The sequence below is a fragment of the Prenolepis imparis genome, unplaced genomic scaffold (assembly GCF_030444845.1).
Source record: "Prenolepis imparis isolate NDT839.2.m4 unplaced genomic scaffold, iyPreImpa1.0 SCAF_12, whole genome shotgun sequence".
NCBI lineage: Eukaryota > Metazoa > Arthropoda > Insecta > Hymenoptera > Formicidae > Prenolepis > Prenolepis imparis.
Genome location: NW_028141170.1, coordinates 3,450,608 through 3,477,438, shown reverse-complemented (window position 1 = coordinate 3,477,438; position 26,831 = coordinate 3,450,608). Strand labels below are relative to the sequence as shown.

Sequence of the window (26,831 nt, the reverse complement as noted above, 5' to 3'; positions counted from 1 at the left end):
AACATGGCGCATTCTCCCATGTCTCAAAACGACATACAGGAAGATAGATAATCAGTCGTTAACATAGCGGCAGTTTCCGGCAAACAGCGCAGCTGTAATTAAACGCGATATGCGAATAATGCACAAAGCTAAGTTAACTTAAACGCGACACGGTGTCGCGTTCTTTTGATTGCTAAGAAGAAAAGCTAGCAATATGAGCTGTATGTGTATCGTCATAAGTCATAACAGGTAATCAAATCGTGCCCCAAATTGTATTGTATATTCCATACGGGCAAAGCGTTTTTAAAATAATTTTTATCGGTATATCTTTTGTGTGTTCTTTAAAAAACTTTTTTTTTAAATAACTAGCAACTAAATATTATCATCAGAAAAATAAGAATTAAAACTGAGATCAGGAAAGAGATCTGTAATTTTCATTTTAGAAGAAAATTTTCTTATTTTACAAAGAAAAAAGAAAAAAGCATGATTGGTTCACGAATTACACGTATTAGAAAAAATATGTTTACGTTTATAATGATGCGATTTACGTGCAAATTTTTTCAGAAGAAACGCAAGTATATTTTACCGTGTGATTGGTTCATTAAGAAGTACAATAGCTGATTAATTCACGAACCGTCAATCTCTATTACGCCGCGAGTGTAAAACATGTTGTTTGAAGCGTCACGTGAATAGCAGCAGATAGGAAGACAAATTCCTTTCTTGCCTCACTGTTCAGCTGAAACAATGTGCGCGTAGGTTAAACTTATCAAGCTGTCTTGGCAATGCTGAGAAAAAGGATCTTCCTCCATAGCGATTGTCTGTGGGATGCGTGCTCCAAGATTTTCAATTTTAAAATCTGTCACTAAACGCGAATCACATCATATTATGCTATTCGTTTGCACACTTTAATGTTTTCATCTAATATTATTTTAAGATGTAATTTTAATGATGAAAATTACATGTATTCATTTATTTAATATCTTTAGAATTTTATTTTTACTTCTTTTAAAATTAATTCTTAACTCTCAGTTCTAAATTAATTCTTAGCTCTGAATTTTCAATATCTCAGCGAGAAATGATTGGTCGAATCGACGTCAATTCGACATCAATTCGATCAAATCGACGTTGATTCGACCACCATTTCTCACTGGGATATCTCTTTAAAAATAAGATATATATATAAATCACTGGTTGATAAATGTTACATATATGACATAATTAAGAAATAGTATTTTTCAGTCTATCACACATATAATTTATCGTCTTGTCTATTAAATGCCACATTTATTGAAGGGCGATCTTCAAGGATACTTTCGGCGGTTATTTCTAATTTCCACCCTAGCTAGAAACCTGATCTTCTCCGGGACAGTTTCTGCACGAAACCATGTCTGCTTTCAGGGCCACAAATAAAATGAAGAGGGATGAGGAGGAAGGGAATAGATTTACGAAGGGTGCAGCCTAGATAAAAGCCGAAGGGTGCGGTTGATTATACCTATGTCCAGGCTACTACGGCAAAGTATAAGCTTACCTTTTTATAGTTGGCACTCCATTCCGAAAGTTCGAACGTATTTAATCTAATAGCTAACGGAATGCACGAGCAAATTTAGAATCCTTATCAGACTATCGCTTTTAGTTTATGAGATATCTCACGAAAATAGTATATTTCTTATCATAAATTCTTAATTAGTTAGACTTTCTTGTTCAAAAAATTTTAGAAATATTATTATTAGCTACAACATGCTAATATTTCGATAATTGATTATTTTTCATATTTTAATTTGCAGTAAATATGAAATGCAATATTATGGAATTTGCAATTTTTTTTGCAAATATAAAATATATTTTGTTTAATTTTTTCTTTTTAATTAAAATAAAATTCTTAAACTGCTCACATGCTCCATAAGAACAATTTGACACGTCTGATATATGATGTCGTAAAAAAGAAGCTCGTTCGTGATAATCTCATGAAGATACGCGACGCGACGTTTTCAAAGCCACTTAGCTTACCGTTACGCGTCTGAGAAACGTTTCACGGTTGTTTGCTTCATTCGGATATTCGTTACAAGTGTCGTTACAATTTCGAAATGATCGCAGTCTTCTGTGCAGAGATTCACATTATTATTTCGGCGAGGAATCCTGCTCTTTTCTTGCATATAATAACTCACGATAAGCTACTGATCTTGTACAAGTTCGATCGAACAAAGTCTAATATGTAATACAATTATCAAATAAAGAATGATTTTTTTGATATTTATAAATGGAGTGTATGTTGTACAAATTCTCATATAAATATCTACAAAATATTTTATAAACTATAAAATAAATAGAATATTTATATAAGAAATTAATATTCTTTATAATATCTCTTTTTTTATTAATAACTGCTTGTACGATGTTTTTGTTTCATGTCAAATACGAAATTCAATGCTGAAATGCGCGAAAGCTAAAACATGTACTTTTTATACCAAACTGTAAGATTTGCCCCATTTGAATCCAGCGTCAACATTTAGATTACTCCATATCGATTTTGCCGTTTCCTATATATTACTGCTATCCGTAGTACGATTGACTGCGTTTAACAGTCGAAATGATAATATTGTTTTTCGTATAAAATATTTTGATGAATTATAACTTCTAGCAATCGTACATTGAGATAACTATTGACGTAATAGTTTTGATATTGGTTTACACACATATAACGATTTACAGTATGTATGTTGCTATGTAAATATATAGTTTTATCAATTAATAAGTAGAGCCGTTAATTATATTATATCTTAATACTTATCAATGTGTACTATAAATTTGATACTTGTAATTTATTAAAAATATGTATTTTAACGTATAATTTATTCGATCGAAATCAATTGCGCAGGTTAGTTAACGAACGACGTATTCTTAGATATTTATTTTTAACGGCGTATTTTTAGATATTTATTATATACATTCTGCAGTATTCTATATTTATTTATCTTTCAATTCAATTTAATTATTTTTAAATTAATTTAATTTAACTTGTAGTCTATTCATTTGTAAATAATAAAATTAAAATTGTGTGAACTTGGTCACACATGTGATTTTTCTATGCCGTAGCTTCTTCTACCGTGAATTTCACGTTATTTGATCGCAAAATAAAAAGCGCATTGTGTGCGATTAACGTTGGGAATGTTACATATTTAAAATGCTACGGGAGTGTCGTATTCTAGTGATTAGTGTGCGCAAGATCATAATTAATCGAGTTTGTGTGAATGAGTGTTGTGAGTGACATGAAGGAGTAGTAAAAGATAAACAAGAGAAGAGTCGGAGACTCAAGAAGATATTATATATCGAATATATCGAACGATATCGATGCAATGAAATAAGCAATTTATATTTTGTTCATTTATTATTATTTTTGTTCATTTATTATTAAAATTAATTACTCGCTTATCTTCATAGTCACAAAGTGTTTAAATACCAAAATCAAAAAGTACTTAATTAATTGTTTTAATATACTTCATTTTTGTATTTTTTCAGGAATAAAAATAATATTAAGAGAGTCAAAAGATTTTTAATATTAATTCTCTGTTAATTAATGGGAAGAATAAATTCAAGGTTCACGTTCAAAGCAGCAAATTAGCATTTATAACATACATTCCAACTTAATTTCTCGTAGTAGAAGTATATAATTAATAAAGTCGCAAACCTCCAAGGAAAAAAAGTTAGATTTATCGCAATAATCAGAATAATCACTGTTTAATCATGGAGTATGAGTCATATCATTTGCGCACTTTGTTCTGTTTACACTTTTTATGCAAATTACGAGTTATGTATGTTTTTTGCTGCCTGTCATTGTGTGATTATATCTCAATATAATCAAAAAGGTCTATGTAGAATTATTATTAAACTACAAGATGCAAAAAATACTGATAAATTTTCTGATTTATTTCTGCAACCGATATAGGAAAGCCGAGATTGTTTGAATTTTCATTATATATTTTACTTCATTTAATTAACAAAGTATAATATATAATGAAAATGTACAATGAAGATACTGTATTTTGATATACTAAGTTTTAAAGATATCATGAAAATTAATTAGAGAAAATTATAAACTGATGCGTTATCGATTTTAGCAAAGTGGTTTCAAAATTGAAATTACATCATCAAAATAAACAGCTCCAGATATTTTCGTACTTAGAAAACTTCTCAAATATATCTTTTCAAATATAAATCAATATATATAATCAATATATATAATCTTTTCAAATATAAATCAATATATTGTATGGGTACAAATGAATTTTTGTGAATGTATAAGTAAAAACACAGTTCGGCTACTTATTAAGTGCATCTTCTCTCTAGAATCTTTTAATATTACACTACTAAATACATTTTAAAATATGAGGTTTTCCAATTTCAATACAATAGATAATTCTTTATTATAATATTTATTTTATAAAATTCATTTATTTTATAAAATCAAGATTGAACCACAAGATTGCCTTAATTACGGTATCATCTTGGCATTAGGCGTCCCTCGGGAATTTCGCATAAGTCCCAAAGATTATAAACTGCCGACAGACGCGATCTCGTCGACTGATCGTGTTTCGCGCGATAAGAGCTCTACTGTCTTGCAAAATAATTTCGTGCATTAAGAGCACGAAAAATTTGAAAAAGTCAATATTTTATATGTGCAATATATATAAAAGCGAAAAGCAATTTGGACGAACCTAAAAAATTCGGAATTCTATGCAAAATCAGGCGTGGTCTTCGCGCAAGGATAAATCTCGTTAGGTGGGACTGTCACTCCCTGTTTCCTGTTTATAGCGTTACGTATATCGCGCAAACTCGCTTTAGGTGCCGATCGTGATCTATCTCGAATGAGAAAATAACACCACGAAATGACGCAGTGTGCAAGAATCGTGGTGTACAAACGTTTTGTGGAAAAAACATATTAATTTATTATCGCAAGTGCCAGTATAAAATTTGCCTATAATAATATACGATAATATACGTAGATAAGTATAGCCATCCAGTAAAAAATATTTTATACCGTTTAAGATGTATGATTACCTTCGACATTTATGTGACAAATGATGCGTAACAATAAATGGCATAAAAAATGAAACGGCACTGCCGCGAAACCGCAAACTCGTGCTATTGATAAGTGACGTCTAACCGCTTTATAAAAATCTGATTTCTGAGCAGATGATGTTCTGTCTTGCGTAACAAACTAATTACCAATTCCTGTATATTTCCCTTAAAGTAAAAAAAAAGAATTTCTTCAACTTATTCACACTTTTTTACATAAATTCCGGGCTATCGTAATATAATGTATGTAAAAAGAACTTATAATCTCATACTTAACATAGAAATGAATATTTTATATGGTGCTCGAATTTAAAAGAATGCAATAACGTGCAGCGTGGGATACTAATTATCCCAGTTTCTCCCTCTTACGATTATGTACATACAATATTATAAGGTCATATCACTGTCAAAATTCGTCTCGCGATTCACGATATGTCATCATTCGCGACCGAGTGCACTCGATTTCTTTTCCAGATACATCACGAAATGCAGCCTCAATAACCGATCGGCTGTTGTACAGATTAGTACACGCGAGTAGAAAACGATGCGATAATATTGAAATTTATTGCATTTAACATCTGTGTTTGAATAATATATTTAAAAAATAGATATTAATTTATATTTCAAAAAATGAAAGAAGTGCAAATGAAAAAATGCATATTCCTTCTTTTCATAAAAATTATAATAAATAGAATAAAATACTAACAAAAGAAAAAAATTCGAACAATTAATATCAAAGTGCGAAAAAATGCAAATAAATATAAATCTGTAATTTTTTTTTAATGTGTAAATTATACTAAAATTTGTTTTATTTATTTTTAAGATGTTACCGATAATCTTGTTTTATTTTAAATATACATATACATAATCCAAATAAATTATTATTTTTTTATGAAGTGTGACGATTTAATAATAAAAATATATTACAAACGAGCTCCATTGCTAAAATTAAAGAAGCAGTGATTATCGCGTCGGTTTTTTTTCATGAGAGAAATATGAGAAAAATGTTGCGCCACGTGCCGGAGTCGCGTGTATCTATGTTGCGAAATATAGACGTCACTTTACAGTAAGCTCGAGTAAACGATAACAATTGTTCTAATTGTAACGGTATGTGCATTGCTTCGACACGAGATATGATTTGCGATATTTCGTGCTTTACTGTAAATAGTATAACTTTCGACGAGACTTACGCAATCATGATGCTCGCAAAAAGATTAAGAAAAAATCCAAGTCGAAAAAGACATTTTCAATAATTAAAGACTCAACATAAAAAAGCTTATAAAAGTCAACTTAATTTATTTTATTTAACACCTCCCACGTATTTCAAAGTTCGTAATAAATAATAATGTATTCGTCAACGTTAATTGTTTTTAACTAAAAAAAGTATTTAGTCTCTTAAGTGTTTAAAATCTGCAATCTCTAATATTTTATTTATTTATTCAATGAAAATGTGAATTTGATTCTCTTTCTATACGCGAGAAAATTATACTTTTAAAATACAATGAAGAGGCGATGATATATCTTTTCCTTCGCATTCTCATTCTTGTTACACGATTCAATTGCAAACCGACTTTATAATCATACATTGTATCGATTAATATAATCCTGGATCCATGTCATTCGTCAACTGTCATTCTATCGTTCGAAAGCAAGAACGGATTTTACGATCCGGATGATCGACGATTGCGGCGCGCTCATTTTTCGACATACGCGTCGCCGGTCGTGAAAGTTCAACATAGTAATACAAAAGTGAAAAAATCGCCAACGCTTTTAAAAAAAGGGCCGTACACAAATGAGTTCTCCGTTACTTTCACTCGGGTCCGAAATAAAGACGAACGATCTTTAACGCAGATTGAATTAGTTAATCGCGTTTTAATAATGCAAAATGGCTATTTAAAAAATAAAAAATAATTATTATATTAATTAATTGTAAGTTAACAGTATTTTTATTTTTTTCAAAAATATTATCAATGCAGCGGAGAGAGAAAATTCGATAATTTATTATTATTATAATTAGATGGATATCCTTAAGTACGTGCAGAAATTTATAAGAGTTAGAAATTGAAAATAGTGCACGCGATTGTATTTTCAAAACTATTAATTACATCTCAAAATATAGAATTTAATGACGTGAACATTGTGCCAATAGAGTGCTTAATAATGTGCTAATATTTTTAAGTATTGAATAAGTACTGACGTTTTCTAAATATACTGACAATGAGAGAGAAAATAATCACATACAAAAACACATTTATAATTATGGTATCGGCCTAAGAAAACTGATGAGGAAAGAGATTATATGTGATACGAAGTTAATTAGAACTAATTTAATATCATGAAATTCTGAGAAAGGAATGATGGAGGACGATTACGAAACAGGACGAATCCGTTGAAACTACTGCGTATTTGTTACCAATTAATTACGGTCGACAGCCTTGACGTGGCAAGAAATATCTTATGGAAATATCGAAATAGTGATACGTCGCGCAAAATTTTAACAAAATAAAAAGTTATAAAAATTTATAGAAAAGAATGTTTAGAATTACATATAGAAGCTAGACTAAAATACAAGTCTAATTGGAATTGATTGTTAGTAATACTTTTTAATATACTTTTGTTCTGTAGAAAGAAAAATAATATTCGATACGTATAATCAATGTATGAGAGTGTATAATATAATGAATCACGACACAGTTTTTACCGAATTATTCGCATCGCAGATAGCGTAGAAACATGTCGATCGAATACAACGAGGCGTCGAAAAATCGCGTGAGGAATGCTAATGAACTGCACGAATCGATGTGCTCTTTCGAAGGAAAAAAAGTCCCTTTCCAATTAGCACAATCCCATAACGGGGAAACTGGATCCCCCCTTATAGGGGTAGAGTAGGCATATATGATCGACATGTGGAACTGGGCTGGCCCGACGATGTCGCTCATGCGGCCATCGCCATCTCTCTAAAGAAGGCCAAAAAATGCCGAGGACAATAAACCTGTCTTGTTTAGCTTCGCTCGTATATATCAGGGATAAAATTCGAAGAACGAAAAGCAAGTTCTGCGATCTGTTGACGCACCATATAAGATGTTTTAGACATAATATTTTGATGCATACACAATAAAAAACTTATCTATAGACATATTATTTCTTATTACATATGCATAAAAATTTTATTACCTTTATTAAAGAATGTCATTTTGATTGATCAAAGTGCTCTTGATATCTGCATGTTGCAAATATGTACATATGATGACGCTATATATTTCCACAAAACACAATAGAAACAATAGAACACAATAGAAAATTCTAGATTAATTATAAAATGATTAAAATCGGTCACGATAAATTTAACGTGAGAAAAAATAGTGAAAGCTCCAAGAAGACAATTATAGCCCCAAAAAAATTTATTGTTTTAAGAAAATTAGCATAATCCTTCCCCGTGAGAATACATCCTCTGTTGCCATCCGGTTAAGATTGAGTACGTTCAGAATTAATAAATTCGCACGTACAATATTAAAATTGATTTATGTGATATATCTTTCTGTCTAACATAAATTTTTAAACAGCCGCGATGACCGCAAAGCGCGAAGAAGTTGTTATTTTACGGCGTCATGTTTTATTGTACAATAAATAATGCGAGCGTACGATTTGATTCGATTAAAATTAATACGCTCCGCTACTCGATGTGCATTCGATGCAGGATACATTTTTTTTATTATAGCGCTTGTTGCACGTTTTATGCGTTGATTAATGTTAAAACTGTGTATCTGCTAGTATAGAGATTTATTGTAAATTTTATCGTGTATTATAAATGCGTATTCAATGCCTCGCAAATATAGTACGCGACTAATACATGAGAAAATGTAATACTTGATATAGAGAGCTTGTGTGATTACATTATTAACATTGACATATTTCAACGTTGCAAACACATAATTCATGTGTTTTATATTACACAAATTCAACAGCATTTTACTCGTACGTATATATGCGTATATGTGTATATCTCTGTACGAATCAAAGAGCAAAATTTAATATAATTTAGTATATAATTTTGATATTGTAAGTTTTTATTTTATATTGATTGTAATTTTACGCTCTTGTTGATTATTTTTCTAGATACTGAATGGATTAAAAAAAATTTTTTTATGTATTTGCCTCTCATATGTAGTAACAAAGTATTTTATGTATAAAGTGTCCCATTTCTGTTAAGCATTCTAAATATTTGTTTTTGAAGAAAAATGTTTTAGAATAAAGTTTTGTAATTAAAAAGAATATTTATAATAAAATCACCTAAATTATAATTGTATCGTAAGAAAATTATTTTCTTCACAATTCTTTGCAAAGATATATCAAATATTTGTATTACTGAACTATCATTCGATTATCATTCCTAATTCAACAGAAAGATGGATCATGTCCAGGATCCAGAAAAAGTTAACGACGTGGCAATTCTGAACGAACCTTTATTCCTATCTCGCCATAGATATCGCGTTATATCAGTGCGTGGTCTCGACGCGCGTTAAGACACTTAATTACACATTATGTTCGACCCACACGCACGCATTCACGAGCAATTTACCGAATGGTAATGCTCTTCACCGCTGACCACCTTGAGGGAGAGACTGAAGGAAAGTGAGTAAACTCGACTCGATTTTGTGGCGAGAAACCGGCGCACACTATTCATTCCACCTGTTTCAGTTTTTCCTTTCCTGCCTGCGACTAGATATTGGCTCGAAATTAATAGAAATGCATATTGTATTCTAACTTATTCTCATACAAAAAGCTAAAGTTATATCGTACTTTTGCGAACAATAAATATACAATATTTTCAAGAATTATATTAAAATATAATGCGATGAAAAATAGTCTTATTATTTATTTTCAATTATTTTGCTAAAATAATTACGTCAAAAATAGTTACGCGATTTATAAAAATAAATAAGTGAAATGCAATTACGAATCATAAATATATAATTATTTTTCCATTTTCATGACTAAACATTATTTTCTTTAACATCGATTTAAGGAAAGTCTATAAATGCGGTTTCTTAATCGCGACGCACAAATAGATGAACATGTAATAAAGAGATAAAAACACTCGACAGTAACGATATGATAATGACATTTTAGCAAACACAAACGATTCAAAACCTCGTAAAGACATCGTCCACGATGAAAATGAGGTTTCGTTTGCCGTACTATACGAAGTTATACATGGCACGCGAGGTCGCGGATATAATCTAAGCGCGGTCGATATTCCGGTGGAAAAGAGCGTCGTGCCATTTTGCTGAATGAGTCAACCGAAATTAGAAATTCTTGCATAATATGCTGTTCGCGTAAGTCTAAAAAACTAAACAGGATATAATCACGCGAACAAAATTTTCTATAATTTATGAATATTTACGTGAAATGACATAAATAAGTAGTAATAAGGTATGAAAAAATGCACGAATGCATGCGAATGTAAGAGACAGCACATTGTTAAAATACAATGTAAGTAGTCTAGACAGAAAGTTATTTGTTAAATAATATATCTAGCTTTGAATAAAAAAGATAAAAAGCAGGCTGTATGTATAAGTTCAGCTATAAATTAAAAAAATATATATATTGTAATATATAGTGTTTATATAAAATTTACCAAATATATTTAAGTGTTATTAAAGAAAGAAGCACATTTGCAATAATTATAATTTTCTGCTATCAAAGAGAGAAAATTGCTCTAAGCAATCTTTCTATCAAATATATTCTTTTTTTGTATCTGTCTCGATGTAAACATAAAATCTCTGAAAATTATTCGCTTTGTATAGAATATATATAAAAATAGAAAAATTTGCATTTATGTTGCAATAACACGCAGTTATTAGAAAGATATCAAGAACTTAGCTACACGAAAAAATGCGTGTGAAAAGGATGTGATGGAGCATTACCTCGATATTTATAATCGACATTGACAATCATATTAATGTTTATACTTGGATAGCGTGAAACAATTCGGTTCAAGGACATTATAGGTACTAGGTTACACAGGCCACGGTCATCACGATCGTCATTGCACACATGTGACATGATTGTACCTTGTACAAACTCAAATCGCATCGATTCGATCCATTAGACACGAGCCTTTAGTGAATAGCATAACGCCAAGAAAAAGTACATTTCGAATTGTTTGATTAAATATGTATACCGATAGTTCTAAGTATTTTTATATTTTTAAAGGTATATATAAACCTTTAATAGGAAGATTTATTTCAATTGCAAAAACATGATTTCGTATCTCAAAGTGAATATATATTTAAATTTCCCATATCTCTCTTTCCCCTTCCTCTCTCTATCTCTCTTTCTCTCTCTTTCTACGAGTTTCTTTCTTTAACATTGTAGTAAATTGCTTCATTCAGTAATTTCTATTTTTAAAATGCATTAGATTCATTAAATTATAATTTCAAAAATGATGTAATTTAAGTAATTTGTGGCAATACTGAAATAAATACGCGGATGTAGAGAGCTAAATATACTCGTACAATTGCGTGCAAACAAAAAGCGCGTCTCGATCAATGAAAGTAATATGCTAAAGCATACAATTAACGAATTAACAAGTTGCAAAAGGCAATGAAATGTTTTAATAGAATGTTATTTACTGTCGGATATATTTTTAGCAGAATTTATTATACAAACTGTAATAAAATATTTTGAAACGGTTTTATTAAAAAATAAACTTGTACTCTACATTGAGCATATCAAATGTTTTAAATACTTGGCTTTTTGATTTAAAAGATCAATGAGATTCGGATAATGTGGAATTTCGTAGACTCCATAAGAGATTTTAAATATTTGGCTTTTTTATTTTAAAAGATCAATGAGATTCGGATAATGTGGGATTTCATAGACTCCATAAGAGATGTCGAGAATAAAGTAAAATACAGCTCACCTTAACATCGAAAGCCTCAACATGAGTCCGTGGTACACCGTTCATTTTCCAATCGATTAATGCTCTCGATTTTCAATTCACAATTTTTTTACGTAGTCCTATTCACAGGCACTTCCTTGTAAAAAGTCTCTTGCGAGCAGGATCGACAACGAGAGAGTACATTTAATGTTACTTTTTACTTCGCGACCGAGAATCTGCGTTCTACGCTATTAATAAGCACTCTATCGATTTTTGTCTCACACATGTCAAAATTTAAAAATTTATTTACATAATTACGCGCGAGTTTACGGAACACCCAAATTTTATATGAACACTTGAATATCCGTGATCGGCAAATGACAATTTGCTCAAATTAATTGAACGAAGTACTAATTTATATTCTAAGTACTATACACGTATTTGCATTAGTATTTAAATTGTTTTATCGTCGTATTAGTAATATTATAAAAGTCAAAATGGCTTTTTGTAGAAAACAATTTACAATTTATTCGGTCGTTTCTTTACGAAAAAATACCGTGCGACATTTAAGCGAGGAATGCGCGTTTCTATCTGCGAGACGCAAGATTTAAAATGCGACATCTCGAAGATGCACGCATGCGCATCGTAATTACGAGCACGTGCTATCCGAGCACGCGCTCGTTCATACCGAAGAAATTGTCCTAGAAACTAGACTAGACTAAAAAAGGCATAAGAAAAATGCGTCTGTGTGTTATTAAAATAAATATTATTAATATATATATATGCCTTATGTAAATATATATAAATATTTTATTGCGTCTTTCTCAAAAAATAAAAAATCTGATTAATTTATATATAATCTCTTTAATATAAAATAGATTTTTTTTATTCTATACAATTTTTAATGTGTGACTTTAATATTTAAATTTAATATTTGTCTGTTTTAATATTTAAAATTTCAACATATATATTCCTTTAAAAATATAATTATATAAATTTAATGCTCAATATAAGAAGAAAGGAATATTTCAAAAAGACTGATTATAACATAATGAATTATACGTATTATGACAACTTGAATAGCGATATTTAAAGCAATTTTTTCACGTAATAATATATTAATATGTTTTATGTTATTTAATAAAAACGTATTATTGGAAGAAATAGAATTTAAATCTATTAATGCGCCACTGTATATCGTGCAACGTTATGGCAAATGTATTAGCCATATTTTTCTGTTAATCTTTTTATGGTATTCTCTCTCATCAATATTTTCTAGAAATATTTTATCTTTATTGTAGAATGGGCTTGTACGCGCAAAGATCTATAGTCTTTAGCTATCTGCAAACCGCGATGTGTCATCGTTGACGTTTCGGACTAATTAAAATTTTGATTAATTAACGTGTCAGTTTTAAATCCAAAAAAATATTTTTATTGTTATGTTCGTATTTTATCTTCATCAATCTACAATCAGTATACATATAAATAAATTATTAATATAACTTTTTTAATAAAATCGAGAATTAACGTAATTCTCGTTATTGTCATTGTAAACAGAATGTGGATAATATGAATAAAAGTAAATATAACAAGAAAAAGAAATGATTGAGTGAACAATCTCTAAAATAAAATTGTCGAAATTTCTTTGAAACGTATGCAAAATATTTTTTAAACACCGTTTAAGCATCAAGATTATATATTCGTGTAAGAAAAACGCGAGATATCACATCCGAAGAAGATAAAGATTCGAAGGTGCGAAATTTTCTGTAGGAAAAAATTAAGGATTCTGAAAGAAAAGATTCTCGGCGTGCGCGCGAAAGATTTTCAGGAAGACGTTCTCTCAGATGCATCGGTTGCTCGAAAACTCGTCGATGTATCCGATGTCTGAGGGGGAGTACAGAACAGGTTTAAGAACGGCCAACCAAACTTCAAATCCGCTCTTCTACGGCCGAGAAACGGAAACGGTGCTTTAAAATCAATTCGACGCTTTTGCAATATCATTTATTTACGAAAACTATATTGCAATTTCGATGAGAGATCGCGCGATATTATGCATAAGAGAAAGATTGATGTTAAATTCTGTGTTGATGCAAATACTAACGAATAGAAGATAATCATTGATTGAATTATACAATATATATATGTTATAATTTATAAATTATATATCATATATTAATATATAATAAAAACGATATAATTTCGACATTTTGATATTATGGAGATAAATTCGATGTTATACAAGATAAGATAAAAAATATATATAGATAAGATAGAGGAAAAATATATCTTATGCCAATATTTGCAGACAAATATAGAGATTACTTTCATATCTCGATAGTATAGAAACATAAACTCACTGAAATTGTACCGGTTTTAATTCCCCGTTTCTGACACGCATACGATCGTAACGCGAATACGATTATCATGCGCGACGACCTGTAACTCTCTTGCGACAACTGTGCATTATGAAAATAATCGTATGAATTTATAGAAGAAACTGTCATCATGAAGAAAGTCTTCATGCAAATTATACTTGTTGAGGGATCTAAATATCTCTAAAGTACCCTAAACACATAGCTCTTTGTCAAGGCATATTTCTTGCAAAAGCAATGATTAGCAAATTATGAAAATAATGAGAGAGAGAGAGAGTGTGTGTGTGTGAATGAATGATAAAAATAATCCGATAATTGACTGAATCTGAAAGTGCTCGTTTCTTGTCAGAAATTTAAATCGATTAATAAACAATCAACAAGCGGACAGCAGTTATCCTCGCGAAACACCTCATTCTCCGTGACAGGATTCACTCACTTTTCCATGGTACCAATTAAAACAAACATCTTGCATATAAAAAAAAAGACAAATCAAATTTCCCCTTCGCCTTAGTCTCCTTTCTCACATTGTCGATCAAAATCGCGATTCACTCCGATGAATAATTCCGATGAGGGGATTCGCGGTATCCTCTCTCGACTGTAAACGTAATAAATGGGGAAAAGGGAGCGAATATCAGGGCGATTTCACCTCCTGCTGGAGGACGACGATCTGGTGCACTCGCGACTGGAGCACGGCTGACATGCACGGCGCCGTGGCACGTGGCACGTCGTCGCATGTCCTGGCTCTTTCTTTCTCTCTATCTCTCTGTCTTTCTCTTTCTCTCTCTCGCTTCGCAGGACCACCGCTCGCTCGCGTGTGGCAGCGGGAAGCGGAAAGCGGGAACGCGTGCAGCGGCACCAGCAGCAGCCGGCGTTCGGGCGCTCCGCGTCGCGACTGCCGGCGTGCGCGGCGCAGCTAAAAAACCATACGATGACCTCATCCACACCGGCTATGCTCTCCTCCTGCCCATGTCACTATGCTACTAGTCATCCTGAAAACGTCGCCCCTCGTCTGCGCCGCGATACCGCTTATCTACTGCGCGGTACGAGAGAGAGAGAGAGAGGGGGGGGGATATGCATATAATAACACGATTTTGGTGATCAAGTTTCCTTGAAAGCTCCAAAAATATTTTTCAGATTAATACAAGCTAAGACTGTTCTCTTAATGAGTTTATGTTATTAAAATGAAGATAATTGTGGTTCAATCAAGATTCTTACATTACAATTACGGTTATATATCAAGAATGCTCCATCAATGTGCGCGCCATTTTCTGCGCACGATCCTCGTTCATTCTTATTACGAGACATATATTACGAGAAAGACATAATTGATATACATAGCTAATTAGAACACATACCTCTGTTCAAAGAACATTGATGAATTCATTACACCTTCGATGTATGTCGCAGAGAGAGAGAGAGAGAGAGAGAGAGAGATGCTGATGTACCGCGAAGATGTTGTCGGTCGGTTGCACGCACACAAACATCGATACTGTTGATACTCCGAAGTAACGATAATCGGCGTATAACGGGGATAAATTTTGCTACACGACGTTCAACACACGTTACGCGACCAACATTCGATACTTTACGACACACTCGCGATCATTTTTCGCACATAAAAGTAAAGTTTTTAACACTCGCGGACACCGGCGACTCCGAGATCCGTCACGACACGAACAGAAATGGCTGCGATTCGAAACCTATCGAAGAGAAGGTGGCGCTGCGAGTGTCGATTCTCGCGAGTATCGATACTCGCGAGAATCGATACTCGCAGCGCGTCATCACCTAACTTTCTTCACACGAGGTTATAATATACTTTTGTCTCTCCTCGCCATTACACGAGGTTAAGAACTGCAATCACATAAACATAAAAAAGATATAATCAATCGTATAAAGATAAAATAATATATAAACCGAGCATCAGTGTCGAGTGGTGTTAAATATAAAAATGGAGCCAGGTACGCAGAGGCTAACATCCTACAGACTGCCACGAGATCTGACACTAGGTGGAAACATTAAGCCTGAAAAGCCTAAGAAGGTGTATATACCAAATGTTAATGTGCAGAGGACCAAGAAAAAAGAGTAGGCATTGTATTAAATAATGGATTATTTTCTATATGACATATTATATAAATGATAAAAATAAATTCATTTTCAGCGAAGTAACACCAGTCAAGGTTGACGCTCCAAGACCAAAGGACAGAGATTGCGGCAGAGGACGAGCAAGAGAAAATAGCAGGCATAGAAAAGGAAACAAGATAATACAAGTACATCCCATATATATTAAATATCTTTCAACAATATTTATCATAAATCATATTGTTTCACATACATATATATTTTAGACAGAGGGATTATTTGCAGCACAACCTGCTGTTAGTAGAAAATTCAGTGGTTCCAGCAGTCGTAGTTCAGGTACTGAAAAATGTCTAGAAAGATCAAAGCCAAATATGAAAATTTTCAATAAAATGGAAGAAGAAGACAAATTCAAGAACATATTAAGGGATGATTTCGACGATGGTACAAATACCAATGACAAGATAGATCCTATTTTACTGCCAAGGGTAGAAAAAGAAGAGTATAGCGATGAAGAAATTGATAAGAAACCAATAATCTTAGAAAATGGTGAAGGTAAGAAAATAATTTTTCCAATAATTTCATCAAATTCTTACATACTTGTCTCTTTCACAGTTCTCAATATAAAAGAAGAAACTTTAAGCGAGCAAAATAAAAAGGAAGTTACCATTCACCAAATAATTGAAAACAAAACTAATCCTTATATATTAATGCAGGTAAGATATATACTGTTACAATTATCGGTATAATATTATTGCTTGATTTAAGAATTGATTAATAGTTTCCAGACTGTTGGCAAGATATGGAATCTAGTAAAGAAGAATCAAAGCCGAAAGGACCAAATGATTCCAATACTTGTAATAAAAATGACACTAAAACAAAAATCGAGCATTGTGGTTTGAATAGCTTAAAAAGTGGTCTATTAGGCAAACTCGAGATTTTAAAGTCGGGTAAAGCAAGATTATGTATTGGCGAAAAGTGTTTTTCTATTGATATTAATATACAGCAAGATTTCCAACAGGTAAATCATGTTTTAATAACTCGTAATTTTCGCGATATACACTATTTTATATCGCAATTCTTTATAAAATTATTATGTTATAGGAGCTTTTAGCTGCAAAAGTTGATACTGTATCATTAACTGGTGATCTTGTCAATCTTGGTCCAGTAAACAGTCAGTTATTTTGCTCACCAGACTTGGGAACTATGTTGGAAAATTCGTAAATCTTCAAATGTAATCTTTAATAAAGTAAACAAGTGTATATAAAAGGAGAATATCAGGCTTGTAGGAAATTTGTGAGAAATATATAATTCCGATTATAATTTGTGTGAGTACTTCTATATTTTCTTTTCCCGTGTACTAAACAATTATGTAAGTTATTAAATAAATTACATTACACATTCTGTAAAGTCGGTATGGCGATTCTGATGTCTAGAAGAAATTAGAGGAGTCACTGTAAAATAGAAATGACTGTATCATTCGGGGGTATATTCTGAGGTTTCTGCAAAGTAGGGTTTTTTTTCATAGTCTTGTGAGTTGTGTGCTGTAACATTATTCGTATACTATTTATTGTATTTTCTAAACATTGCATTAAAGACAACTTTATACAAATAAACACAAATTAATCGCTGTATACAAGCCTTATTTTTTTTAAAACGTGCTTAGGAACTGAAGTCTGAAGAAATGTGTAACTGATACTATCATGTCAGATTCAAAAACAAATCTTTATATTAGTCTAAAAGAGTATCTGTATCGGCATGAGTAAGTACACTTTACTATTACAAGAAAATGATAATCTTTATAAATTTGAATGGAGTGTAAAAACTAGAAAATCTCAATTATATTTTTCCCCAATGTGGTTATGTGAAAACTATTTCACAATCTCTTCGCCAATATTATTTGATCTTGTTCCGAAGGGATTGAGTGTGATTATTTATAATTTATATATATATATATATATAATATATATATATATATATAATACAGAAAGTAATAATCCAATTGTATGTACTGTTATAAAACAGAAGTTATCATATTTGTAATAAAATTAGAATGTTATGCGATACAGAGATATATTCATGATACATCATCAATATTATTCTCAATCACTTCGTTCAATGCTATGTCCTTTTTTCATACTTTTTAGAGCTTTTTCCCGTAGTTTCTTTTCCAGTTCCTCCGTATTACCTTCACTTACATCAGACTCATCTGATTCCGCTACCTTCTTCTTCTTATGCTTTCTATGTTTCTTATGCTTCTTGTGTTTCTTGTGCTTCTTCTCCTTCTTTTTCTTCTTCTCTTCTATTTCACTTTCCTGAAAAATATCAAAATTTAATAATAAAAATGTTTTAAAGAAAACAAATGTGTCAAATTCTCATGAAATCGTTACCTCCGATTCACTGGTGCTGGTTTTTGCCTTTTTCTTACGCTTCTTTTTCACTTTTTCATCGTCTGAGCTATCATCAATTTTCCTTTTCTTTTTCATGTCTTTATCTCCGAGATCGTCGTCTTCTGAACTGGAATCTCGTTTGGATTTCTTTGATTTTGATTTGGATTCATCTTCACTTGTCGAATCTTTTCTGGATTTTCGTGATCTAGATTTTTCTTCGTCTGATGAAGTGTCTCTCTTTTTTTTTATTTTCTTGGGCTCTTCGTCAGAACTCGAATCTTTCTTCGATTTTCGAGATCTTGATTTATCGTCTTCGTTTTTGCCTCTTTTAGATTTCTGTTCTTCTTCCGAGGAAGAATCTCTCCGCGATCTTTTTGATTTTTTCAATTCTTCTTCTATCTCCTTTTTTGAACGCTTTCGTGAATCATTTTCGGCAATTTCGCGTTTTCTACTATCCTTTCTATCTTTGCTGCGATCATCTGTTGAATCTATCGTAAAATATTACAAATTATGTTTATAAATCATATTAACATATTATATATAATTATACATATGTCCTTTACACACCAGTCACATACACAATTGAAAGAAGAAAAAACTTACCAGTTCGATTAGTATCTCTAGTTTTTTTATTTTTATCTGAATGCTTTTTATCATCTTCAGAGTCTGAACTAGATCCAGCTTTGCTTTTATCAGATTTATCTTCATCTGGCGATGCTTTCCTCGATCTCTTCGGTTTCTCTAGCTTCTTCGATTTTCTCTTGCCTGTAAAATACATACCTTAAAAGAAACTGAATACTGATATTTACTACATGTACTACAGTTAATTAAAATGTATATTTTACTTTCGCCATCGCTATCTTCGCTGTCTGTAGAACCATCACGCTTTTCTCTCTTCGTTTTTTTAGTTATTTCTGTAGGTTTCTTGGATGAAGATTCTAACGATTTCTGAGCAGATTTTTTATCTTCTATTGACAATTTCGTTGCTTTCAAAGATTTCTCATCTTTTTTTAGAGGAAAAGCATCTCCAGCGGCAAAATTTGTTTCTCCAATCTTCGGTGATTCGTCCTTGGTATCTTCCCTGAAAATAAAGTACACATAATCAGCATCAATAACAATAGTACATCGAGAATACTATTCATGAAATAAATATTTTGCGACATACTTAATAGTTTGTTTAATTTTAATTGCTGCTGCCACGATGTCTTCGGTCTTCTTAAACGGCGAGGGTGTACGCGACAAGCTCTTTGAAAACTAAAAAAAAAAATGTATTTTAAAAAAGAATTTTTATAAATATATACTTCTATATATGTATTATTTACTTGATAGTTAATGTAGAATTAATTAAACTTACTCTATGTCTGGTAACAGGAAGAGAAGCAGCTTGAAGTTTCTTAGGAGAAACACTGGGTTCCGATTTTTTCACGGCAACTGGTTCTATCTTCTTGATCTCTTTTTCTGGTCGCTTAGATTGTTCCTCCTTCACCGTCTTCTCCTTCTCCTTTTTCTTAGAATCGTCCACGTGTTCGCGTTCTCTTTCCCGCTTCTCCTGAGACGTTTTGCGCTCAATCGATTTCCTGCAGACACAAAGTGTACATATACGTACAATCTATAAAAAGTTATTCAACGAATGATAAACGAATACATCACACTGAGTATCCGCAGATTTTTTATTATTATTATTATTATCATCATCCACCAATCGCAGAGTCCGTAAAAGTATCGTTCAAAGTGGAAATTTCACTCACCTAAGTGACTCGTCCTCATTGCTAGAGGAACTACTCTCGCTACTTTCCGAGCTACTCGATTTAGACCGGCCATTTCGCAATTCTTTTCGCGATCCTGTATCAGGTGGTCTTTTAGTTTTCTCATCCACTTTTCTGTCCCTTGCCTTATCCTTGACCTCCTTTGAACGATCGGGAGATCGCTTTCCGTCTCTCGAACGATCCACCGATGACATCTGATCCTTAGACCTCGATCTACGGTCTTTGGATCTAGATCGACGATCCTTATCCCGTCGTTCTCTCGAGCGGTCCCGCCTACTTGATCTGTCGCGTGAGGAAGATCTATCGTACCTGCTCGATCGATCCCGTCCGTCCGGCGAATGACGTCGGCTACCGCGACGATCGGGTGATCGACGTCTGTCACGTCTCTCCGATGATCGCCTTCGACGATCCAACGACGATCTCCTACGACGTCTATCTTCGGGGCTCGGTGATCTACGACGATATCTTGTCGGACTTCTGCGCGGAGGACTGTTGGAACAATTTTTCATGTATGTAAAAGTATATAAGATTCGTTTATATGTGCGTGTGTGTGTATACTAACCTACGCCTATTAGGTGGTCTGCGCACAGAAGGTGGCCGCATGCCACGACTGCCGCTGTACCGATCCAATCTATCTCTGTCTCTTTCCCTTTCACGCTCTCGCTCCCGTCTTCTGTCGCGATCTCGATCCAATGATCTCCTATAAAATAAAATCGAAACATGTTAAAAAATCAAATGGTTATCAGCGTGCAATTTAATATAATTTCAACATATGTCGAATTTATAAATATATCTCTTAGACACAGCTTTATATACATATAATTTTTGTAAATCTTACCTCCGGTTCCTGTCTCGCGATCTATCGCGTGATCTGTCTCGCGATCTATCTCGTGATCTGTCTCGCGATCTATCCCGTGATCTATTTCTGTCTCTGTCCTTGGACCGAGCTCTGTCTTTACGTGGCGAAGGACTTCTTCTTTTAGGAGCCGATTTTCTCTCCCGACTAGAATCACTATCGCTACCACTGTCGTCCTTGTTAGTTTTCCGGTAAGATCTCTTAGCTTGCACGCCATCCTTTTTCTTTCGTATCTCGAAATCATTCTTATCTTTCGCGTCTTTTTCTTCCTCGGATTCTGAACTGCTGCTCGTAGTACCGACGCGTTTCCTGTTAGAGTCTCCATTGTCTTTTCGTTTATCCGGAGACTTCGAGCGAGATTTAGAAGATTTTGAGTCGCTCGAGTCGGATCTCAATTTCCTCAACTTGCTCCTATCGTCACTCTTGGATCGCGATTTCTTAGATCGCGATCGCGATCGCGATCTCGGCGATTTGGATTTGCTTCGCTTTGACTTGATGCGATCTTGCGAGCGCGACTTGGTTCTTCTGGATTTAGATCGGGATCTCCGAGATCTTGACTTGGAGCGGGATCGTCTCGACTTCGAAGCAGGCGATCGTGATCGATGGGTTTTCGAATCCCGACTAGGTGACTTGGACTTGGATTTTTTTGAACGATTCACCGGCGATTTAGATCCAGATCGTGATTTTCTTGCTGATTTGTCCAGCGATTCTGGCGAAGGCGTGCGATTATTCTTTTTCTTTCCATCAGCAATGCTCATCAATTTGGCTTGCAATCTTGATATTGCTACCGCGGCTTCCCTGCGAATATATAAGATTTCGATTTGTTTTAAGTCAATAATGTATTCCTATTGTATGTAAATACGTGATTTATGTTGCTTACGGCTTGGTTTTAACTGGCATCAAAGGTATGGCGTTTTCCGGTTGCGGCGAGTCTTCTCGTTCGATTTTAACTTCCGGCATATCTTTTCCGTTATCTTTCAGCGAATTTTTACTTGGTGATCTTGAGACAGATCTTCTTTTGCGACTCGATCGATCGCGATCTCTGTGTCGATCCCGCGATCTACTCCTTCTGCTTCTACGTAAAAAAATATAAAATATATAATTATATAATTATATATACTTTCGAAAACTATGTTTTCCTCAATGTACCTGTCTCTATCACGATCTCTGCTTCGATCTCTTCTACGCTCCTTCGATGAGCTGCTATCCTTCTCGTCCTTTTTCACTTTACTCTCCGCGTCATCCTTTTCCTTTTCGCGCTCCTTCTCTTTTTCTTTCTCCGCTAATGATGCTTGAAGCTTCTCTTGTTCTTCCTAATATTTGATATATTACAACATAATGTAAGTCTTCGTTTATTTACAAGATATTGTTTTTTTACAACTAAATATAACTAAACTGAAATTGATGTCATCCATTTTATTACATTCAATTAAACATTTCATTGAATGTCAACAAAAAAATATAGTAATTCAATTGTTTATGTATTTTAGAAAACTTCATAGAATACACGATAAAGATATAATGAATCAACATATTGGAATACTTATAAAAATAGAAGCAGTAAACAAGTTGACTCATCACTATCAAGTATTCTCATGGATTAATTGTGTGTGATAAAAAATGTCAATTTGCTTACTCTTCACAGTTTTTTTTATGTGCCATAATCTTTCAAATTGTGCATAATGTATTATGCATTATGCAAATGTTAAATGTGGTTAACTGTGCTAGTAGTCTTAAATTATACCTATCTAAAAGCAGCGATAATATAGTAAAATTTATCATGTAAATGCATCATACGTGTTTGTTGAATGAAAATCACAATATTAAAATGCAAAATCACGCAATTATTATTAAATGTATATAAATATATTCTTCAAATAGCCACATTTAACAATAATTATACTGCATTTACGAATACAAATCTAAAAATAAAAATTGATAATTACCAAACGCTTTTTAATCTGATCTTTTTTTTGTTGCAAGAAAGCCTCGGGAATGCCCGTAACACTTTCTTGAGCGGAGACCAGAAGGTCCCATAATTCACCCATGAAAGAACGGGCATTCCTGCCGTTCAGGAAACCTGTCAGGTTGATCTGCATTTTTCGGGGGTCGGGAAACTGTAAAATATATAGCATACAAATTTAATTCCTTGTATGCAAGAGCAACAAAAAATAGTGCAAATCTAAACAAAATTTAATTATAAAAAAGATACTGCGTTAAGTTTTAATTGAAATTTGACAAAGAATACTTGTATTTTTATTCTGTTATCTGAACTGCTTTTCCCCCTCGAAAAAGCAGATATTTATTATCTAAGTGTGCCTTACCACCTTGGTGTCGCTGATTACCCTTTGATACCTGTATTAAAAAATTATATGCTGGAGGAAAAAAAAGAATTATGATAGATTAAACGCAAGTAGCACAAAATAGATCGATACCTCATCACTCTTCATTAATCTTAATATTTACACCATTATAGTGTGTGTATGTGTGCACGTGCTGAAACGAGAGGAAAGCATATATCTCGAATATCCGGCGAAAATGTCCGCCTGAAAATCGTAGAGATAATGTCGTATAAAAGGATCACCTTTTCACCAACCTGTGACAGTGACAAAGAGTCAAACGTCATGTGTAGGGATACCACCGGGCGCTGTTTTCGCCTGAATCATGCCGATACGTGACCGACAGTATGTCCGGAAGAATATCGAAGTCCTTTGCGAACTGATGTTTCGAAGTAGTGGTGGGCGCTCGATTTCGCTCTTTGGACTTCGACACCAGCAGTTCCAACGAAGAAACCATAGCTCGCGGTACGAGATGAAGCATCCAAAAGTCCCAAAATGACATGCCAGGAGAAGGCTGACGCCATCGGGAAACTGAAGATCCTTGGGCGAAAGCTGCAAGGCTTTCGAAATCCCGTAGCTCACGATGATAAACTACCTCGGTCGAGGTAGCTGCACGAACCGAAGTGACATCTGCTGCAACAGGCGGTGATGGTCCTGCAGGCGATGCTGATACTGCACGGCAAGACATCGCGCGCAGCTCTGGGAAGGGACGCGAGAAGCAGGAATCAGGAGCGTGACGTGATGAAAGTATCGCTGATGGTCCTGCGACGTTGACGACGTTGTCGATGTGTAGTAGCTGCGGCGATGACGTAGCTGCTGAAGTTGAAGATTTGCGGCAGTTCTAAGGTGACGTTGAGATACCAACTGCCACCACAGCTGACATTAGGGCTGACGGCTGATAGAAAGGCAGCCAATCGGATGTAGAGAGGAGCACATCCGAATGCCATTTGGACAAAAGGGTTGAGCCCCACCAACGGTCTCTACTTATACTAACGGGGAATTCAAACATATATGAAAGATTGACTTTATATAGTTTGATGTGGCAGGATCAGCTACAGATAAATTTTTTTTTTTTTTTTTTTAAATGGATATGCTTGGAAGGAGATATATGGACCGATTAATAACGAGGAATACTGAGGGACGATGAAATTTATGGAAGTCAAATTAAAAAATTTAAAAAAAAACAATGCGGCATGTAAAATAGAAGAGAACATCTGCCTCATTGCTTTGTGTTATCCAAACTCAGCACGTCATGCAAAGTTTGAATAATGAATGCTTGCGATTTGTACGAAAACATCGTGCTGAAATAATGTATATTTAACGGTTTCCTATAATGATGAGGGGAAAAAGCCAAGTGAACGCATTACTGACATTATTGCTTTTTCATAAGCTAAATTGCATTAAAAACTTTACTTGTAATCAATTTTTGCTCGATTAAATGCAATATATCTCTTACCTTCTCCTCGAGCTGATTATTCACAAATTCTATTACAACGTCGTCTTCCATTCCCAGAATCTGCGTAATCTTTGTTGTGATCCATGGTTTAATTACATCAAGTTTTACTTTGCTCATATCCACCTATGACACACGCATTAAAGCCTTATAGTATCTCTCATAATTTTAAATCAGTAACATTTATATACAACCCATATATATACATTTTATTCAAAAGAATTTATTTAGAAAAATTGTATTTGATATATTCATACACTAAAATACTCAATTTGTAAAAATATAAAAAAATTTATAAAAATGAAAATTTTAATAAAGTTCAAGTGTATGTGTATATAATAAACATAAAATATATATATAATAAGATTTGATTTCCCACATAACTGCAAAATTTACTTTTACAAAAATTTGATTCGTATTTTAGATACATAATTGTTAGAAATTTGAAATAACACAATCTATCTGTAATTTACAGCAAATGCACAATAGATATAAACATATTAAAATAGTACATTTCGTTTAAAATATAAAAAACATTAATTACTTTCTGTGTCAATGAATCTCCAAATTTCATTTGCTTAAGAAGCTTCTTCTCCTTGTCACTGAACCTTGTATCCTGCGAAGCAGTTGTTCCCTGAAACATAGACAAAAGAATAAGATTTCATAAAAAAAGATCTTACGATTTAGATTAAAAATTGCAAATAATTAATGTTGTTTGAAAATGTTCAATACTGACAATGAGAATTGATTACTTCTTATCGTTAGCAAAATTATAGATGATAATAATGATCAAATTTTTCATCTAATCTTCAAATTTATAATCTGTTAAAGTAACATTTCTCTCTTCTTAAAATTAAATAAAAAAATTATTTATTTATACTTTTAAAACTACTTTGCAAAGAGTCTATTTTTAGTCATTCGAGTGAAAATTGTTAATGGCCTTGAATTAAAATAATCGAGAAAGTCAATTTCAGATTCATCAGAAGATTATGTCGGAAAATAAGATACAAAATATCAATGCTGTTTCCCTTACTGTGTACATCATCTTGGCAACGTGCAGTAGCAGCCCAAAACTCGGCGAGGAAATGAGCACCTAATCGGTGAGACGCCGATCGACGACTTTCCTTCTCTCTGTAGTAAAGCAAATAAACGAATTAAATTGGAGCAATCGCACTGATTGTTGGCAAAAGTTCGAGCGCAGATTCTACAGAGTACGATACCTGAAAATCATCCACAGACGACAGACGCGAAAACAATCGGAAACGATTCAGTTCACTAATATGGCGACCGTGCCACCGTGCCGTTAGCACGTTAGGTCACAAAAGAAGTTGCGCGCGCAACAGTCATGATGCATGAATATCTAGAGCTCCGACCTTTCACTACATATCGGAGTCAAAGGCTCCGATATATATACTGAAAATCTATAATTCAACGCGTGTATTATAGAATTTCTGTACTCTGTGCTGGCAGTATCGAAACGTAGCCCTAAATAGATCTAAAAATATATCTAAACCAACGACATTTATGACGCTGAGCATATATTGTTAAGTAATTTAGGAATTTGGATCTTTTGCTAATATACAAGACACGTGACGCGAGAAACGACGCGCTAGCCAATCAACTTTTCGCTCTTATGGACAAGCT

The 26,831-nt window shown here is 33.2% G+C and overlaps 3 protein-coding genes across 6 annotated transcripts in view; 1 reads left to right on the top strand and 2 right to left on the bottom strand.

The window, feature by feature from the left end:
• Positions 1-15,127, bottom strand: part of Lmpt (four and a half LIM domains protein limpet) — a 109,306-nt gene extending 94,179 nt beyond the window's left edge. Inside the window, exons 1-2 of the mRNA XM_083051308.1 lie at positions 14,744-15,127; positions 11,978-12,183 (exon numbers count right to left, since the gene is read on the bottom strand). Of these exons, the coding sequence (XP_082907434.1) occupies positions 11,978-12,022 (45 nt within the window). The 5' untranslated portion in view covers positions 12,023-12,183; positions 14,744-15,127. The remainder of the gene's footprint in view (positions 1-11,977; positions 12,184-14,743) is intronic.
• A 963-nt stretch (positions 15,128-16,090) lies between these two features.
• Positions 16,091-17,706, top strand: Rpiiic53 (RNA polymerase III subunit C53). The gene is made up of 6 exons (XM_083051319.1): positions 16,091-16,389; positions 16,466-16,574; positions 16,653-16,938; positions 16,999-17,099; positions 17,165-17,404; positions 17,488-17,706. The coding sequence occupies exons 1-6, from the start codon at positions 16,256-16,258 to the stop codon at positions 17,605-17,607; spliced, it is 990 nt and encodes a 329-aa protein (XP_082907445.1). The 5' UTR covers positions 16,091-16,255; the 3' UTR covers positions 17,608-17,706.
• Srrm1 (Serine-arginine repetitive matrix 1) lies at positions 17,707-26,535 on the bottom strand. Of its 4 annotated transcripts, none has more exons than XM_083051315.1 (16): positions 26,408-26,535; positions 26,221-26,318; positions 25,732-25,821; positions 25,191-25,313; positions 23,342-23,512; positions 22,545-22,708; positions 22,276-22,470; positions 21,378-22,193; positions 21,102-21,239; positions 20,522-21,028; positions 20,128-20,350; positions 19,939-20,027; positions 19,619-19,854; positions 19,377-19,538; positions 18,774-19,261; positions 17,707-18,698 (listed from the first exon to the last, which is right to left on the bottom strand). In XM_083051315.1, exons 2-16 carry the CDS (start codon positions 26,230-26,232, stop codon positions 18,486-18,488), a joined length of 3,627 nt encoding a protein of 1,208 aa, XP_082907441.1. In that variant the 5' UTR covers positions 26,233-26,318; positions 26,408-26,535; the 3' UTR covers positions 17,707-18,485. The 4 variants fall into 4 exon arrangements, with proteins under 4 accessions (XP_082907441.1, XP_082907444.1, XP_082907442.1 ...); XM_083051318.1 differs by having other exon boundaries at positions 20,849-21,028; XM_083051316.1 differs by lacking the exons at positions 25,191-25,313; positions 25,732-25,821; positions 26,221-26,318; positions 26,408-26,535 and adding an exon at positions 23,980-24,161.
• Between the last annotated feature and the right edge of the window lie 296 nt (positions 26,536-26,831).